Below are 17776 nucleotides of genomic sequence, written 5' to 3'. Positions count from 1 at the left end.
GGTGGTTGCCAGGGCCTGAGTCTGTGATTGATGGTTGCCACGGGCTGAGTCTGTGATTGGTGGCTGCCAGGGGCTGAGTCTGTGATTGGTGGTTGCCAGGGGCTGAGTCTGTGATTGGTGGCTGCCAGGGGCTGAGAAGTGGAGGAGATGGGGAGATGTTGGTCAAAGGATACAACCTGCCAGTGGGCTTCCCAGGTGGCTCGGAGGTTAAAGCGTCTGCCCGCAATGCGGGAGACCTGGGTCGATCCGTGGGTTGGGAAGATCCCCTGGAGAAGGAAATGGCAACCCCCTGCAGTATTCTTGGCTGGAGAATCCCATGGACAGAGGAGCCCGGTTGTCCATGATTTTCCAGCCAAGAATACTGGAGGGGGTTGCCATTTCCTACTGCTCCTCCGTCAATGGGATTCTCCAGCCAAGAATACTGGAGGGGGTTGCCATTTCCTACTCCAGGGTGTCTTCCTGATCTACAGATGGAACCCATGTCTCCTGCACTGGCAGATGAATTCTTTTACCACTGAGCCACCTGGAAAGCCCATAAATGTTATTACCCCCCTTCCGAAAAAATGTTAACTATATGAGGTGATAGATGTGATAACAAACCTTACTTGAGTAACAATTTTGCTATACACACACACACACATACGTATATGTATATCACATCATCACATCATATAGCTTAAATTTATACAATGTTATGTTTATATCTCCAGAAAGTTGGGGAAAGTTTCTTTAAAAAATATTTTTTTAATAAGAAAAGTAGCTCCTTGTTAAATGTAATGTGTTGATATCTTTTGTTTCTAGAACAATTATTATTTTCTTTCAGGAGGAACAGAAGCTACGGGAAAGTTTAAGGCAAGGCGCCACCATTATTGCTGCCTTAATCAAAGAAAGAAATTCTGGACTCATTGGCCAACTACTGGTAGCATAAAGAACATGGAGGAAATTACCTGCTGTGTTCTTAGAAACATTCCCCTAAGTATTTCTTTTGTTCTTCCCTCCAAATTGTATATGGTAGAATGTTGAAGTTGTCTTTTATAATTTGTAGGATGTGATGCTTGGGTGAACTTAAAAACATTTTTATGTGTGCCAAATATAAATTGCCTAAATTGGAAAAGAACAAATAAGGGGAAAATAATGGCCTTCATATAAAGAATCTTTTCATAAAGGCATGAAAGGGTAAAATAGAAATAATGAGGAGTCAGATAATTCTCCAAGGAATGAAAGTTTAGAAAATGTCAACTATTATCTCTATGTTAATTAGTAAATCACTATATAATGAAACTAATAATTAAGATTAATGATTATTGTTAATTCTAACAGTATCCTCTCTCCATGGTTTATTTTGAATTGCATTCTGATTTTTCATACCTTGACCAAAGAGAGAGAGCAGTGAACTATGATCTGAGTGTCTTCACCAATAGCCTACATTACCGTAGATTCCTAAAGGAGATAGACTCTCCTTCTGCTTTTCTAATGTTTTAAAATTGTATGTTTTCTTCGGTTTATGGAACACAGTTTTGACTTAAATTAATTTAAAAGGCTTCTGATTTTTCTGAATAACTTGAAAAGAAGATTGGAAAGTGTCATGAAATTAATACCGGTCAGTCTCAAGTTAGTCTTCTGAAAGGTGTATCAGCTACTGGTAGTTGATTGCACATCAAATAATTTTGATAACCACTGCCTTTTTAAGTTAAGTTCTTATTCTTTCAAATTTCCACTGGTATATACATCTTAGATACTGATGATTTTCCCCTTACCTTACATTTTATAATTCTGTGAATTCAATTATTAGAGATGCTTTTTGTTCTATATATATACTTTATAGAAACACATCAGATAGGGCTATGCCAGAACTTAGTCTGCCGCGTGGGAACTATGAAAGTTGCATAAAATGTTTTCAGTTACAGATAGTGTGTGAATTATCTGCCTTGTGCAGTCTCTTCTTAACATGTTGGGTAATTTTCCCTTTATTTCCCAAGTATCTATAGTAGTTGGAGAGTTTATTTTTTATATTTAAATAATAGTAGAATGTAAAGGACATGAAATAATTGTTGCAGTGCATTCTCCTAGATGAAGTGTGTTGGTTTGAATGAATGTAGGCTTGAATCTAAATTCCTGGGCTCACCATTTTCTCTCTCTCTCTCTGTCTCCTGGAATGTTAAGAAATGTAAATAAATCATTTAATTAAAAATCTTGAGGATGAAAATATATGGGCAGTGTGTGGATACTGGTTAGAACTCTGTTAAAGTGGGTTGGCTGCATTGTAAAAGGTCATAGGTGTTCCTGTTGATGTCTTCAGGTGAGTGTTTTAAGAATTTGAAGGTGCTCGTAAAGGCAAAAGGGGAAAACTTATCAAGATTTTAAAGAAAAGATTCATGTCTTTAGGTACGTGGTGGGAAACTGGGCATTTCTCTGGCACAAGCAGTATCAGTGTACTATTGAGTGCTGGCTATTACCTTAGATTTCAGTGGAATAATGGACTCTTCAGTTGAAGGGCATACTGTTTGTTCCAAGGTGAATTTTTCTCTGGTACAATGTTATACCAGACGACCATTTACCTTGAAACAGTTAGTATGCCATTACCCTAGGCAGTTGTGAACATTTAGTGTTGTGAGATTTAGATAAAATATTAAGTTGGGTCTGAAATCCCCATCATCATTATGGCGTTTAATTTTTTTCTTTATAATCTGCAAACTGATTCACAGCATTGAAAATAATTTAAAGACATCTCCTCACATCCTTTACTGTTTAGATGAAAACTGAGGCTCAGAGATTTCCACTGACTTCTCCAAAGACATGTGTCTGCTTAGTAGCAAAAAGCAGGGCTTAAACTTGGGTACTAAGAAGGAGTTCTTAGCTCATTTCCTATATACCAATGATTGCGGGCAAAGGACATCCAGCAGCGAGGCTGTGGGAAATGAACCAGAGGCTCTGGGTGAGTATTGGAGGAATGGATGCGAAGGGACATGCCAGCCCAGTGTCCACAGGAAAGTGCTGAGGCTTTTGGCTTTCCAACATACAGAAATCATAGCTAAGGCAAGAGAGAAAGATAAATCAGCTGTATTTGTTAAGAGATCCAGAGGCAACTTTACAGGTATATTTTCATCTTCACTTCTGGAAACATACATTCATAAGAACTGTCCATTTTCACATTATTTTCCCAAATTCCTTTAAAAATAATGGTAGAGTATGCCTGAGGGTTGCTGAAATTGCTTTCTACTTGCAAAAATTTATGGAAAGACTGTTTTCTTTTTAAATGTATGCTACTTAATTACTTGCTGTTTAAAGTTAGCCTTTTTTAGGAAGTTAACAGTGTGATCAGTGGTTTGATTGACCTTCATTGGTAAGAGGTAGGTAGGTTGTTTTTTTCAGGAAAGTGCTAAGCATGCGAGACAATTTGTTGTAAATACTCATCTACAGATAAGAGTCAGATCCCTATTCTACCCAAAGTCATTTTTACTGTAGCCACTTTAAGCATTTTGCATTCGTTTGCCAGGGAAAGGACCCTTGCACAGCTCAAGTTTGAATTGCATTGGACCACTTACTTATATGTGAGTTTTTTCAGTAGTACCTACTACAGTATTACACAATGGTTGAATGTTCAGATTGGAAGGAACCTTGGATGCAAAGGACCAACTATAAATTATACACAGATTTTCAACTACTGGAGAGGTCAGTGCCCCTAATCCCTGCATCTTCAAGGGTCATCTGTAATTATAACTATCAAATTTTACTTTATAAATGTGTGTGCAGTATTTCTTTTATAAAAATCAATTTGCAATATTGCATTTCTTAAGTTAAATATGTACATTTTATTTCTTTTTAATGTTAAAACTAATTATATCAAAGAAACAAGCTATAATATTTTAGCAAAATGTTAAGAAAGTCATTTAAGATAAGAAAGATTTGAAATTATTTTAAAAGTTTAATGAAAAATAAGCAGAATAAATGATAAATACATATTGTTTTAATATTTATTAATATAGTTTCAAATAAGTGGGCTAGAAGTGGCTGTATAGGTGGTATTTGGCACTGTAACATTTATACATGTTCTCATGTATTTTTAGTTTCAATTATGAAAGCATATATATCTTTTAAAATGAAAAGTAAGAAACTGCTATTAAATATTTTAAATGTTTTCTTTATAAAACAAAATAGAGGTAATTGATAACTAAATTATTGATATGTTTAAATCTATTGACAGTTTTCATTGATGTTTAGTATATATGTACTTCTTTTTCTTTTGGTACTTATTTTTCAAACTGACTCAGCCTCAACTGAATAAATACAGTATTCTCAAACTGTAACAGTATGATGTTTTACATTACATACAAATAGAATTGGAGATTCAGCTATATTCTATAAAATATATTAAAAATTTGCAAAACCAGAAGTCTTAATTAGCTGTTTTCTTCTTTCCCTTCTATTTAGCAGGTTTCCCAGCAATTACTTTGGCAGCCAAGGATATAAAAGCTGTATTAAGGCACAGTGGAAAAATATTGTGTCCTCTTAATGATGTCTGCATAGGTGTGGTGGGTTGAATTGCTGTTTATAAATACTCTTTCCTTCCACTTAGCTTCCATAGGAGGAATTTATGTCCACTTCTTGACCTTGGATTTCATCACAAAACCTTCTTTGGCCAACGGAGCAACTCAGAAGTGGCAGGGCACCGCTGAGACAAGGCCTTAGAGGCCTTGCATGTTGCTGCTTGCTCTTTCCCCCTTCTGCCACCACCATGAGATGCAAATGCTCAGCCTGGCCTGCTGCCTCCAAAAGAAAACAAGAGCCTGGATCACCTGACTTCCAGCTAGTCATCAAATGGATGAAAAAGCCCGGCTGAGATTGGCAGGGCCTCCAGCAGACAGGTGAACTCAATACACATCTATTGGCCTTTTTGTTTTGTATTACTGAGTTTTGAATCTTTTTATTGAGCACCAGCTGGTAAGAAAGAAAAGGGAATCTGTGGTAGTGTGTAGTACATTTAGTCTCAAAGGTCTAGAATCTATCTGGAGACACACATTTTGCTGAAGGAGATAGTTTATAATGAGACCTGTTGGTTAGGGCAATGATCCCAAAGCCTTAGAAGGTTCTCTGGATGCCTTCTTCCCTATTAGTTGTTACTGAAGGAGAAAAGTACACCTGAATATTATAGAAAAGTTTTCTGAAAAAGTTAAACTTTCTTGGGTCTGAAATGATATTGATTATAGAAATAGCTAACATTTGTTGAATGAATTACTGTGTTCCAAAAACTGTTCTTAGTGCTTTTGCGTGTGCATAACTTTTTCTTCATAATAACTTCATGTCCTCAGTAGCATACCAATCTCCATTTAAAACCAAGGTATGTACATTTTTAATAACTTTAAGTAACAGAGTCACTCAAGCACCAGGTGCAGACTTGAGATTCAAATTCAGTTATCTAACTTTGGAGCTTATATTCCTAAGCATGATTTTATATAGTATTATAAAACATAACTATTTTTGCCATGGAAAAGCATTAAAAAAACTTTTTTATTGTAGTAGAGTCGATGTACAATGCTGTGTTAGTTTCTACTGTTCAGCAAAGAGAATCAGTTCAGTTCAGTCGCTCAGTCGTGTCCGACTCTTTGCGACCCTGTGAACCACAGCACGCAGGCCTCCGTATCCATCACCAACTCCCGGAGTCCACCCAAACCCATGTCCATCGAGTCAGTGATGCCATTCAACCATCTCATCCTCTGTCGTTCCCGTCTCCTCCTGCCCTCAATCTTTCTCAGCATCAGGGTCTTTTCAAATGAGTCACCTCTTCGCATCAGGTGGCCAAAGTATTGGAGTTTCAGCTTCAGCATCAGTCTTTCCAATGAACACCCAGGACTGATCTCCTTTAGGATGGACTGGTTGGATCTCCTTGCAGTCCAAGGGACTCTCAGGAGTCTTCTCCAACACCACAGTTCAGAAGCATCAATTGTTCGGTGCTCAGCTTTCTTCACAGTCCAACTCTCACATCCATACATGACCACTGGAAAAACCATAGCCTTGACTAGACGGACCTTTGTGGACAAAGTAATGTCTCTGCTTTTTAATATGCTGTCTAGGTTGGTCATAACTTTCCTTCCAAGGAGTCAGTGTCTTTTATTTCATGGCTGCAGTCACCATCTGCAGTGATTTTGGAGCCCAGAAAAATAAAGTCAGCCACTGTTTCCACTGTTTCCCCATCTATTTGCCATGAAGTGACAGGACTGGATGCCATGATCTTAGTTGTCTGAATGTTGAGTTTTAAGCCAACTTTTTCACTCTCCTCTTTCACTTTCATCAAGAGGCTCTTTAGTTCTTCTTCACTTTCTGCCATAAGGGTGGTGTCATCTACATATCTGAGGTTATTGATATTTTTCCCAGCAATCTTGATTCCAGCTTGTGCTTCCTCCAGCCCAGAGTTTCTCATGATGTACTCTGCATATAAGTTAAATAAGCAGGGTGACAATATACAGCCTTGACGTACTTCTTTTCCTATTTGGAACCAGTCTGTTGTTCCATGTCCAGTTCTAACTGTTGCTTCCTGACCTGCATACAGGTTTCTCAAGAGGCAGGTCAGGTGGTCTGGTATTTCCATCTCCTTCAGAATTTTCCACAGTTTATTGTGATCCACACAGTCGAAGGCTTTGGCATAGTCAATAAAGCAGAAATAGATGTTTTTCTGAAACTCTTTTGCTTCTTCAATGATCCAGTGGATGTTGGCATTTTGATCTCTGATTCCTCTGCCTTTTCTTTAAAACCATCTTGAACATCTGGAAGTTCACTGTTCACGTATTGCTGAAGCCTGGCTTGGAGAATTGAGCATCACTTTACTAGCGTGTGAGAGGAGTGCAATTGTGCTGTAGATACACGTATACAAATATCCACTCTTTTTTATTTTTTCTGATTCTTTTCTCATATAGTCCATTACAGCATATCGAGTAGAGTTCCCTGTGCTACACAGCAGGTTCTTATTAAGTAAGTACATGTCAGTTGTTCAGTCGTGCCTGACTCTGTGCGACCCTATAGACTGCTGCCCATCAGGCTCCTCTGTCCATGAGATTTTCCGGGCAAGGATACTGGAGTGGGTTTCCGGTTCTCATTAATTATTTGTTGTGTGTTTAGTAATATGTGTATCCGAACCTCAGTCTTCCAGTTCATCCCTCCTTTATCCTCCGGTGACCATAAATTTGTTTCTTACATTATGACTCTATTTCTCTTTTGAAAACAAGCTCATTTGTACCTTTCTTTAAATTCCATATAGAAGCGATATCATATATTTGTCTTTCTGTGTCTGACTTCACTCAGTATGACACTGTTGTGGATGTTATTTTGTTTTTTTTATGACTGAGTAATATTCCAGTGATTTGATACACACACACACACCATCATTTCCATTCCTTTTTGTTGAACATTTAGGTTGATTCCATGTCCTAGCTATTGTAAATATTGCTGCAGTCAATATTGGGGTGCATCTGTCTTTTCCAGTTATGATTTTCTTCAGGTGTATGCCCAGGAGTGGGGTTGCTAAGTCATATGGTATTTCTAGTTTTAGTTTTTAACTCCCTCGCGGCTGCACTAATTTACATTCCCACCAACAGTACAGGAGGGTTCCCTTTTCTCCACATCCTCCCTAGCATTTATTGTTTGTAGATATTTTGATGATGGGCATTCTGACCAGTGTGAGATGATACCTCATTGTGGTTTTGACTTGCATTTCTCTAATAATTAGTGATGTCGAGTATCTTTTTACGTGCTTTTTGGCCATCTGTATGTCTTCTTTGGAGAAATGTCTGTTTAGACCTCCTGCCCATATTTTGATTGGGTTGTTTGTTTGTTTTTGATATTAAGCTTCATGAACTGTTTGTATATTTTGGAGGTTAACCCCTTGTTGGTCATATCATTTGCAAATATTTTCTTCCATTCTGAGGGTTGCCTTTGTCTTTTTGTTTATGGTTTACTTTGTCGCGCAAAAGCTTTTAAGTTTAATTGGATTCCATATGTTTCTTTTGTTTTTACTTTCAAAACTCTAGGAGGTGGATCAAAAAAGACCTTGCAGTGATTTATGTCAAAATACAGCACAGTGTACCTGTCCATCCCAAACTCCTAATCTATCCCTCTCCCCCATCTTTAGCCTCAGTAACCTTAAGTTTGTTCTCTTAAGTCTGTGAGTCTGTAAAACGTACTATTTTAAGATCCCTTGAAGACTGACTCTCAAAAAAATGGGAAGCTCAGTTGTTTTTCTTCAGCAGCAAGAGGAAGAGAATGGGTAAAGTCCATTACCTTTCAGTGTCGCTGTACTCATCCTTTCCTCTGGCCATTGCGACTCCACACAGACAATGTTTCAGAACATCCGTGGGTCTGTATGTGCCAGTAAACCTACAAAGACTGATTTGTTGTTGTTGTTTAGTCACTCAGTTGGATCTGGCTCTTTGCGACCCCTTGAACTGTAGTCCACCAAACTCCTCTGTCTGTAGGATTTCCCAGGCAAGAATATTGGAGTGGGTTGCCATTTCCTTCTCCAGGAGATCTTCCTGACCTAGGGATCAAACCCACATCTCCTGCATTGGCAGGTGGATTCTTTACCGCTGAGCCAACAGGGAAGCCAAAGACTGATACACACATAAAATTTTTATCACTCGCAGAGATGGCAGTCTTTGAGCTCTAAAGTTGTTGGGATTTCCACAGGCAGTGAATGATCAAACATACTTGGATACCAAAGTGTAACATAGAAAAGTAGAAGGAAATATTGCCTTGATGAACGAGAGTTGCATTACAGATATTTGTGCCTCAACAAGACCTAAAAAGAGAAGTTGAAATCCATTCATCATCTTTGCAAGAGAAAAGAAGGTCTAGAGAACATCTAGGCAGAAGAAAGTAGGAAGTCTTCTCTTGTCATGAGACTGTCCCAAGTATTCACAGTGTTTGCTTGATGGGAAAATTTGGGGATGAATGGTGTCAGTATGATGAGCTTGACCTAAGCAGAGCCAAGTAACTTTTCTCTTCCAGTCTGAAATATTAGAATCTTTGATTTCTATAAAGGTCCTCATATTTGAAAGTTGCTAAGAGAGTAAATCTTGAAAGTAATTACCCCAAGAAAAACAATTATAATTTTGTATGGTAACAGATGACCACTAGACCTAGTGTGTCAATCATTTTGTACACCTTATACTAATATAATTTTGCATGTCAATCACACTTTAATTTAAAAAATTAATAATGTTATTCAAAAAAGTCCCACTTTGATTCACCAGCAAAGAGTAGGCTGAATCCCATGCTTGAAATAGCCTTTGTAAACACTGTCCATATTTCTTAGCTGTGATTTGCTCTTTCCTGGTGTTATTGTAAATTGAATAACTCATTACACAATTATGGTTTTTCCTATTCTTCATTGGTATCCAAAAACAGATACAGTGTCTCCTCAGTCTGAAGTTCTGTTTTCTTAAACATTCAAATAACCAGCTTTTTCTTTTTTTTCCTCATCAGTCTAATAATTATTTCCTTTATCACTCAAATTTCTGATTTTTGCCTCTTCATTAGAATTTAAGTTATATAAAAGAAGGAAGTTTTCATCTTTGTATACCTTCTAGTGACTGTCTACAATAGTATTTGGCACTAAGTATGTGTTTGACATTATTTGGTGAATGGATAGATAATCTTCTTTTTTTACCGTGTGGAGTTAAAATCTGAATTTTGCAGTCGATGAAATACATTGATCAGTTTGTCTTGCTCAGTAAATACTGATTAGGTAGATGAAATGTTGTTGTTTAGTCACTGCGTTACGTTCGAGTCTTTGCAACCCCATGGACTGCAGCACGGCAGGTTTCCCTGTCTTTCATATCTCCTGGAGTTTGCTCAAACTCATGTCCATTGAGTCGATGATGCCATCCAACCATCCCATCCTCTGTCGTCCCCTTCTCCTCCTGCCATTAATTTTTCCCAGCGTCAGGATTTTTTCCAATGAGTTGGCTCTTCACCTCAGGTGGCCAAAGTATTAGAGCTTCAGCATCAGTCCTTCCAATGAATATTCAGGGTTGATTTCCTTTAGAATTGTCTGGTTTAATGTCTTTACTGCCCAAGGGACTGTCTAGAGTCTTCTCCAGGACCACAATTCGAAAGCATCAATTCTTTCACGCTTAGCTTTCTTTATGGTCCTACTCTCACATGAAATACTACAAATGGTATTTACTTTAAAGCTTGAGAAAGGATTCTGACAACTACTTGTCATGATACTGGATTGCCAGGATTTAAAAAGTAAATAATATTGTGAAGGATTTTATCATGAGTCCTTAAATAACTCTATTATATGAAGAGCTTATTTTCTTCACTTTTAAGCCTTTATTAAAACCTACATTATATCCACCACATAAAAGATTCACATCTAAATTTGATGCACAAAACATAAGATCTGACTTTAACATGTTCGTGTGTATGGAGAAAAAAAAAAATAGGTTTTCCATTGCTAATGAAAGTAATATAGAATTAAAATAAAAGTAGTTGGATATTTTTTTAAAAGTCTTTACAGCTGAAATGCATTATGCAAGTTACTCTACTTAGCAAAGATGCTACCAAATAATCTGAATAGTTGCTATTAATAAAACATCTGGGTCTCTTTAGCAGCATGGATGAAGGCTGGAATGTGTAGGGCATTTTTTTCTTTGTTTAACCTTAATTAATCCTTGTAGGGTCTCTGTAAGGTGGTTTGTATCAATCTTGTGATATGACAATTCCAAAAATATCGATAGATAAAGGGTTCCTGATCACCCAGCACACTAGAAGCCAAACACAGCTTGAAAATTCAGAATTTCTGATTCTGTTTTGGACAGTTTTTCAGGGAACTGGATTACAGCTAGGAGGGACTGTTCCATACTTGAGGTTTTAAAAAAATCTGATGGAAATCTACATCCTGAGTTCTACCTGGATGCGTTCCCCCAATTTCCATCTTGCACGACTGCAGTTAAGCCAGAGGCCAAAGCTACCAGAAGACAGTCTAGTGATCTTTTCGACCTGAGTGGAAACGTGATTTGAGATTCCATATGGAGGCCAATTTTGTAAGAATTTCCACCAGTCTTTGGACTGTAATAATTGGGTTATTTGGATAAGGTTTGGCAAAGCATATAGTAGATTAACTGAATGAGGTTTCTGGAGCTTAGCCATTTTGGCACCATCCATTTTGTTCTTTGTTCTACCTCATTATAAAATGGGCTATTGAAATTGGTTGGTTTGTTGGTATGTCAGCTTTTTCTTTCCTTTTCTTTTTTTGTTCCTTTTCTATTCTTTACATCTGAGCCCTTAATTTAATTGAAAGCAAGCTCTTCAGTCTAAGAGGATAACAAAACATCCCTTTGAGGAGGAGGAAATAGATGATAAAATCTGTGTGTTACTAATTTTTTTCTATAGTTTGGAGGAATTCTTTTTCCATCCTGTGTGTGTGTTTTTAAGACCCTGTTAAGTTCATAGTTCCTTTTGCTTTTCTTGTTTGAATAGAAAAATCATTCTCTTTAATCCCACCTGAGTTTTAAAAAATGTATTATTGAACTGCCCAATTCAGGAATTCAGTGGCCTGTTTTACTGAATGGAGGTGTGTATGACCTGATAGTAAAAGAATGCTATTCAAAGACATTTCCGTTTCTTTGTTTCTTGGATCTGTTACTGTTCACATAAATCTGGAAAAATGCCAAAATATGTAAACAAATTAAGAGCTTTAGGATCCCAGTGGGAATATCCGTAAATTCTACCATAAATCAGGAATTTAAGATTAAGTGCACTATGCTATAATAAGATTGCAGAAAGAAGCAACTCTAGACCAGATATTCTTGGCTCTGGTTTAGGAATCTTAAAGGATATTAAAAGATTTGGATAAAATATGGAGTTATGCATAGTATTACTTCTTCCCAAACCTATTTGTGTTGCCTCAATGGAATTTTATTTTTATTTTACTAACTTTTAACTGTTGCTTAATATCAAACAAACCTTCAACTCTGAAGCCACTGTTTTTTATACTCTTTTAACATACATAATATATGTAGCGTTAATTATTTATCTTTATAATTAATACAGTTAATGACTCTCTTCACATATCCGTGAATAAAATAGATTGGGGATTTTTCCATTGGAGCGCTTTTGATACACACTATTCTCTTCTTGCAATTCTCTATCTTAGTATATGAATTGCAAATTGTGGTCTTTTCAATTTTTTTGACCCAGAGTTAAAACTTAAGCATAAACTTTTCTCTTAAGAAATACCCCAAAGTTTAATTCCACCATTATGATAGCTTTATTAATTTCTTCTTGTGTGCATGTACATAGAGAAAGAATGAGAATTCAGTAAAAGAGAAGATATATATATATATATATATATGTAGAGAGAGAGACATTCTTATTTCAACACCATCTTAAAACAGTTCTGAACAATTGCATTGTGAGCTTACGTTTTATATGCACATAAAAGGAGAACTTCTAGAGATTAGGTATTACAGATTTAGCAAAGTTTATCTTACACTGGGAGAATAGAGAATATGTTTTACATATTTATACATAATAAAAATTATTTATTTGTACTTATATGCAATTAACAATACTCCTTGGCAATGCAGATTCAACACAATTTTCAAGCGATTGCCTAACTTTAGTATGGGTGACTTCACTAGCCAGTGATGTGAAAATGATTTTACATGCTTGTTTTTTCCTAAACCTGGATTATAAATACATGAACCCACATGGTTTCTGTAAGAAACTAACCTGACTCACAGTATCCTCCCCAGCAATTTTGTGCATGCTCTAGACTAAGCATCTTAGTTTCTTTTACCCTTTATTTTTCATCTTGTCACCATGCTGTTGTTATTACCTTCATGAGAAAACCACTTCCTGGGCACAGCTGTTTGTAGTCTGAGCGATCCCTGTGGAGGGACTGTCCTTGAGTACAGGATATCAGCCTTAAATGCTCATCCAGCTCGCTCAGAGAGCTTGAGCCACTATTGGAAGCAGTGTAGATTACTGGATGTTTCGGTCCAGTTACTCCTGGACCGGAGAGCAAGAAGTATCAATTTCATCCCCACCCAAAGGACTTGAAAGTGAAAGTGTTAGTCACTTGTTTGTGTCCGAATCTTTGCGACCCCATGGACTGTAGCCTGCAGGCTCCTCTGTCCATGGAATTCTTCAGGCAAGAGTACTGGAGTTAATAGTCACTCCCTTCTCCAGCAGATCTTCCTGACCCAGGGACCCATCTGAGGGTCTCCTGCATTGCAGGCAGGTTGTTTACCATCTGAGTCTCCAGGGAAGCCCATTCAAAGGACTGAGCTTATTTCTTATTCTACAGTTAGACGCTCCCCAGATTGGGTGATAGTACCGTCATCCATTCTCTTCAAGAGAAATGCTCCTGTCTAAGTTGCCGTTAAACACAAGGAGTGTGAGCGCTGATACATTTCCCAAGGTCTGGATTTTGCAGTCTTAGCCACGATCAACTTATAACACTCTAAAAAAGCTTTTTTTCCCCAAAAATATCTCATATCTACCTGGGAGAAATATTTTGTGAGACTTGAATAGATTATGCAGTTTTCAAAAGTAACATAAGTTTGGGCAAAGTATATAAAAGAAAGACTCCTTTTTTTCCTTTGTGATCTTTATTATCATAAAAGAGTATCTTGGCAACCACTTAGTTATTCCATAATAATTACTATTGAGTGTGTTTACTCTTCGCCAAGTAAAATTTGCATATCTGATGTAACTTTCTTGAGAACTTTTCCGTATTTCTCAGAAGAGCCTGAGGCCCCTAAAGGCCAAGAGAAGATCCTGAGGTCACAGAGCTCGTAAGTGGCACAGGCAATGCTGCAGTTTGTATTTGTTACTTCCCCACTACACAGCTGCCCATCAGTAGGGTCTAAACATTATCCTAAATAACAATAAAAAATAACCCATAATAGACATGGTGATAAAAATATTCAGAATCTACTTATTCAATTGTGTATTTTTGTTTTAATTCTCATTCTACCGTGGGCTTTCTGCCACCTGGCAGAGTTAGTCATTAGCAGCAGATGTGGGTTTCCTACTATTAAGATGAGAACTTTTACATAGCAGACCACATCCTGCTCCCTAGTTACTGAGCATCTCTTATGCACAGGGCCTCTAGGTCCTCTAGAAATTCTGCAAGGACATAAGCAGGTTCTAGAAAGAGAAACCTGGAGAAGGAAATGGCAACCCACTCCAGTACACTTGCCTGGAAAATCCCATGGACATAGGAGCCTGGTAGGCTACAGTCCATGGGTTCACAAAGAGTTGAACATGACTGAATGACTTCACACTCCCTTTCAGAAAGAGAAAAGGCAGGATAACTGTTCTGTGTGGCACCTTTGCTGGAAAGATGAGAAACAGATGAAAATTGTGACGAAATGGAAAGTGACATGATGAAAGTGAAATTAGTGGTGTCATTAGATAATGATGGGAGTTTAGAGAAGAGAACCTCTGGGAATTTGAGTCAGCGGATCGTCTGTCTCATTATGGCTTCAAGATTTCACTTTGGCCTCTGATAAATCCTTCCCCTAAAGTTTCTTACAGAGCAGCAAAATCTTCTGCTTGGGTATTCACATGTCAAGTTCACTTACTGGTTACATTTTATAGTGAAATATTTTCTTAATACACCTCTGTTCACTGTTAAGATGTAATCTCCTTGTCTCTGTTGGACAGACTCTAGAGTCATCCACATTACAATGAATGACCCAGTTTTCTTCCTTTTTATGGCCAAGTAATACTCCACTGTGTATATGTTCCACATATTCTTTATCCATTCATCTTTCGATGAGGATTTAGGTTGCTTCCGTGTCCTGGCTGTTGTAAATAGTGCTGCAGTGATCATTGAGGTGCATATATCTTTTGGAATTATGGTTTTTTCTCAGGTATTATGCCCACTAGTGGGATTACTGGGTCATATGGTCATACAGAGTGAAACAAGTCAGAAAGAGAAAAAACAAATATCATATAATAACACATACATATGGAGTCTATAAAACTGGTACTGGTGAATCTATTTGCAGGGCAGGAATAGGGACTCAGACCTCAAGATGGACCTCAGGACAATGTTACTGAGAGTAACATTGATATATTTATACACTACCATGTGTAAAAATGATAGCACGGGGAGCTCAACTTGGTGCTCAGTGATGGCCTGGAGCGTGAGATGGGGATCAGAGGGATAGGGAGGCTTAAGAGGGAGGGGATGTGTGTATACATATAGCTGAGCAGAAACTGACACAACATTGTAAAGCAATTGTCCACCGATTAAAAATTTTAAAAAAGATGTACTCTCCTTGGGGTTAAGCATTAAATTTTAGCTCTCTGATTAACTCTGCTACTGCTAAGTCACTTTAGTTGTGTCCGACTCTGTGCGACCCCATCCTTGGGATTCTCCAGGCAAGACACTGGAGTGGGTTGCTATTTCCTTCTCCAATGCATAAAAGTGAAAAGTGAAAGTGAAGTCGCTCAGTCATGTACGACTCTTCACGACCCCATGGACTGCAGCCTACCAGGCTCCTCCGTCCATGGGATTTTCCAGGCAAGAGTACTGGAGTGGGGTGCCATTGCCTTCTCCACTGATTAGCTTATATTAAATGTGATGGTAATCTCATCAGGTCCCTTTTAGGTACAGAATTTAATTTCTGTCTAGTAGCAGTATCAACAATCCTTTAGTTGTGCCTTTATCTGTTGGGATATAAATTGTTGAGAAATTTCCAGCCTGGTTTAAGCAAGAGAGAATATATAAATCAAACACCTAAGAATCCATTGAACCACCTGTAATGTGATGGAATCTCAATTTACAAATACGCATGTCTAGAAATATCTTAAAAAAAAAAAACCAAACAACTCACCCCTGATTTCAATCCCCAATCCTGTGGGGTTAGAATAAAAGTCAGCCTCTGGCATTGTTCAGGCTCCTTTTTCATCAGGGATGTACAAAGAACCCGGTGGGTTTCGAGAAGCATCAGAGCATCAGGAGTGCTCGTCTCGTCCTCAGCCATCTGTCCCCACTGTCCTTCAAGGGCCAGCAATTGGGAGTGGAAACAAGACCATGACCCTGAACCTTTTATTTTAAACGTTGGTTTGACTTGGGGATATAGTAGTCCATGGGCTTCCCTGGTAAAGAATCCTCCTGCAATGCAAGAGACCTAGGTTTGACCCCTGGGTCGGGAAGATTCCCTGGAGGAGGGCATGGCAACCCGCTCCAGTATTCTTGCCTGGAGAAGCCCCAGGGACAGAGGAGCCTGGTGGGCTACAGTCCCTGGGGTTGCAAAGAGTCAGACATGACTGAAGTTACTTAGCACAATACAGCATACATACATACATGCATTCATACATACATTCTTTTTAAAATATTGTTTTCCATCATGGTTTATCACAAGATATTGAATATAGTTTCTTGTGCTATACAGTAGGACTTTGTTGTTTATCCACTCTACAGACACTGGTTTACAGCTGCTAACCTCAGCCTCCCACGCCATCCTTCCACTAATCCCCAGTTCCTAGGAAATCACAATTCTGCTCTCTATGTCCCCGAGTCTGTTTCTGTCTTGTCCATAGGTTCATTTGTGTCATATTTTAGATTCTACATAAAAGTGATGTCATATGGTATTTGTTTTTCTGTTTCTGACTTACTTCACTTGGTGTGATAATTTCTGGTTGCATTCATGTTGCTGCAAATGGTATTACTTCATTTCATTCTTTTTATGGCTGACTAGTAATCCACTGTACATATATGCACCGTGTCTTCTTTGTCCATTCATCTGCTGATAGACATTTAGATTGTTTCCACTCCTTGGCGAGTGTGAATAGTGCTGTATGAACGTTGGGTGGATGTATCTTTACAAATTCTTGTTTTGTCTGGGTATATGCCCAGGAATGGAATTGCTATATCATATAGTAGTGCTATTTTTAGTTTTCTGCAGCACCTCCATGCTGTTTTCCATAGTGGCTGCACCCAACTTATATTTCCACCAACAGTGTAGGAGGATTCTCTTTTCTCCACACCCTCTCCAACATTTGTTATTTGTAGGTCTTTTAATGATGGCCACTCTGACCGGTGTTAGGTGATACCACATTGTCATTTTGATTTTCATTTCTCTAATAGTTATTGATGTTGAGAATCTTTTCATATGCCTATTGGCCCTTTGTTTGTCTTTGGAGTAATGTCTATTTAGATCTTCTGCCAAGTTTTTGATAGGGTGGTTTGTTTTTTTGTCATTGTTGAGTTGTATGAGCTGTTTGTATATTTTGGAAGTTAAGCCCTTGTCTGTCACTTCATTTGCAAATATTTTCTGCCGTTCTATAGGTTGTCATTTCATTTTGTTTATGGTTTCTTTTGCCGTGCAATAGCTTGTAAGTATGATTACGTCCCATTTGTTTCTTTATGTTTGTATTTCTACTGCCTTAGGACTGTAGGTCCCTGGATTCTTGAGTCCCTTCATCCTCTTTCTTGACCTTCAGGTCAGTCTCTTATTCTCTTTTTGCCTCAAAGGCCCTTCCTCTTTTCCCTTACCCAGGGATCTTTAGTAAATCTCATGGAGTTTGGCTTTTGCACCAGAACAAGCAGCACTTGTAATTTTAGGCTCTTCTCAGTTTTCTCCCTTCTATAAGTGATTTTAGGCTCTTCCCAATTTTCTCCCTTCTATAATCCCTGTGGCAACAAACTGTAGATCCAGGCTACTGGCTCTGAATATAGGGATGAGGAAAAAGCACAAAGAGCAAAACAAAATGAATTACACGAGTAATCCAGGCTTCCACAGACTAAACATTAAATGAG

The 17776-nt window shown here is 38.0% G+C and overlaps 1 protein-coding gene across 2 annotated transcripts in view; it reads left to right on the top strand.

Moving 5' to 3' along the window:
• CRPPA (CDP-L-ribitol pyrophosphorylase A) overlaps positions 1-17776 on the top strand; it is a 397343-nt gene that overhangs the window by 348822 nt on the left and 30745 nt on the right. Inside the window, exon 10 of one of the 2 annotated variants that reach the window (XM_043462762.1) lies at positions 824-5338. In XM_043462762.1, the coding sequence (XP_043318697.1) occupies positions 824-928 (105 nt within the window). In that variant the 3' untranslated portion in view covers positions 929-5338. The remainder of the gene's footprint in view (positions 1-823; positions 5339-17776) is intronic. The other variant, XM_043462761.1, reaches the window with a different exon arrangement.

This window comes from Cervus canadensis, chromosome 3, assembly GCF_019320065.1.
Source record: "Cervus canadensis isolate Bull #8, Minnesota chromosome 3, ASM1932006v1, whole genome shotgun sequence".
Classification (NCBI taxonomy): domain Eukaryota; kingdom Metazoa; phylum Chordata; class Mammalia; order Artiodactyla; family Cervidae; genus Cervus; species Cervus canadensis.
The sequence above is the reverse complement of the archived record's forward strand: the minus strand, read 5'-3'. Positions and strand labels throughout refer to the sequence as shown.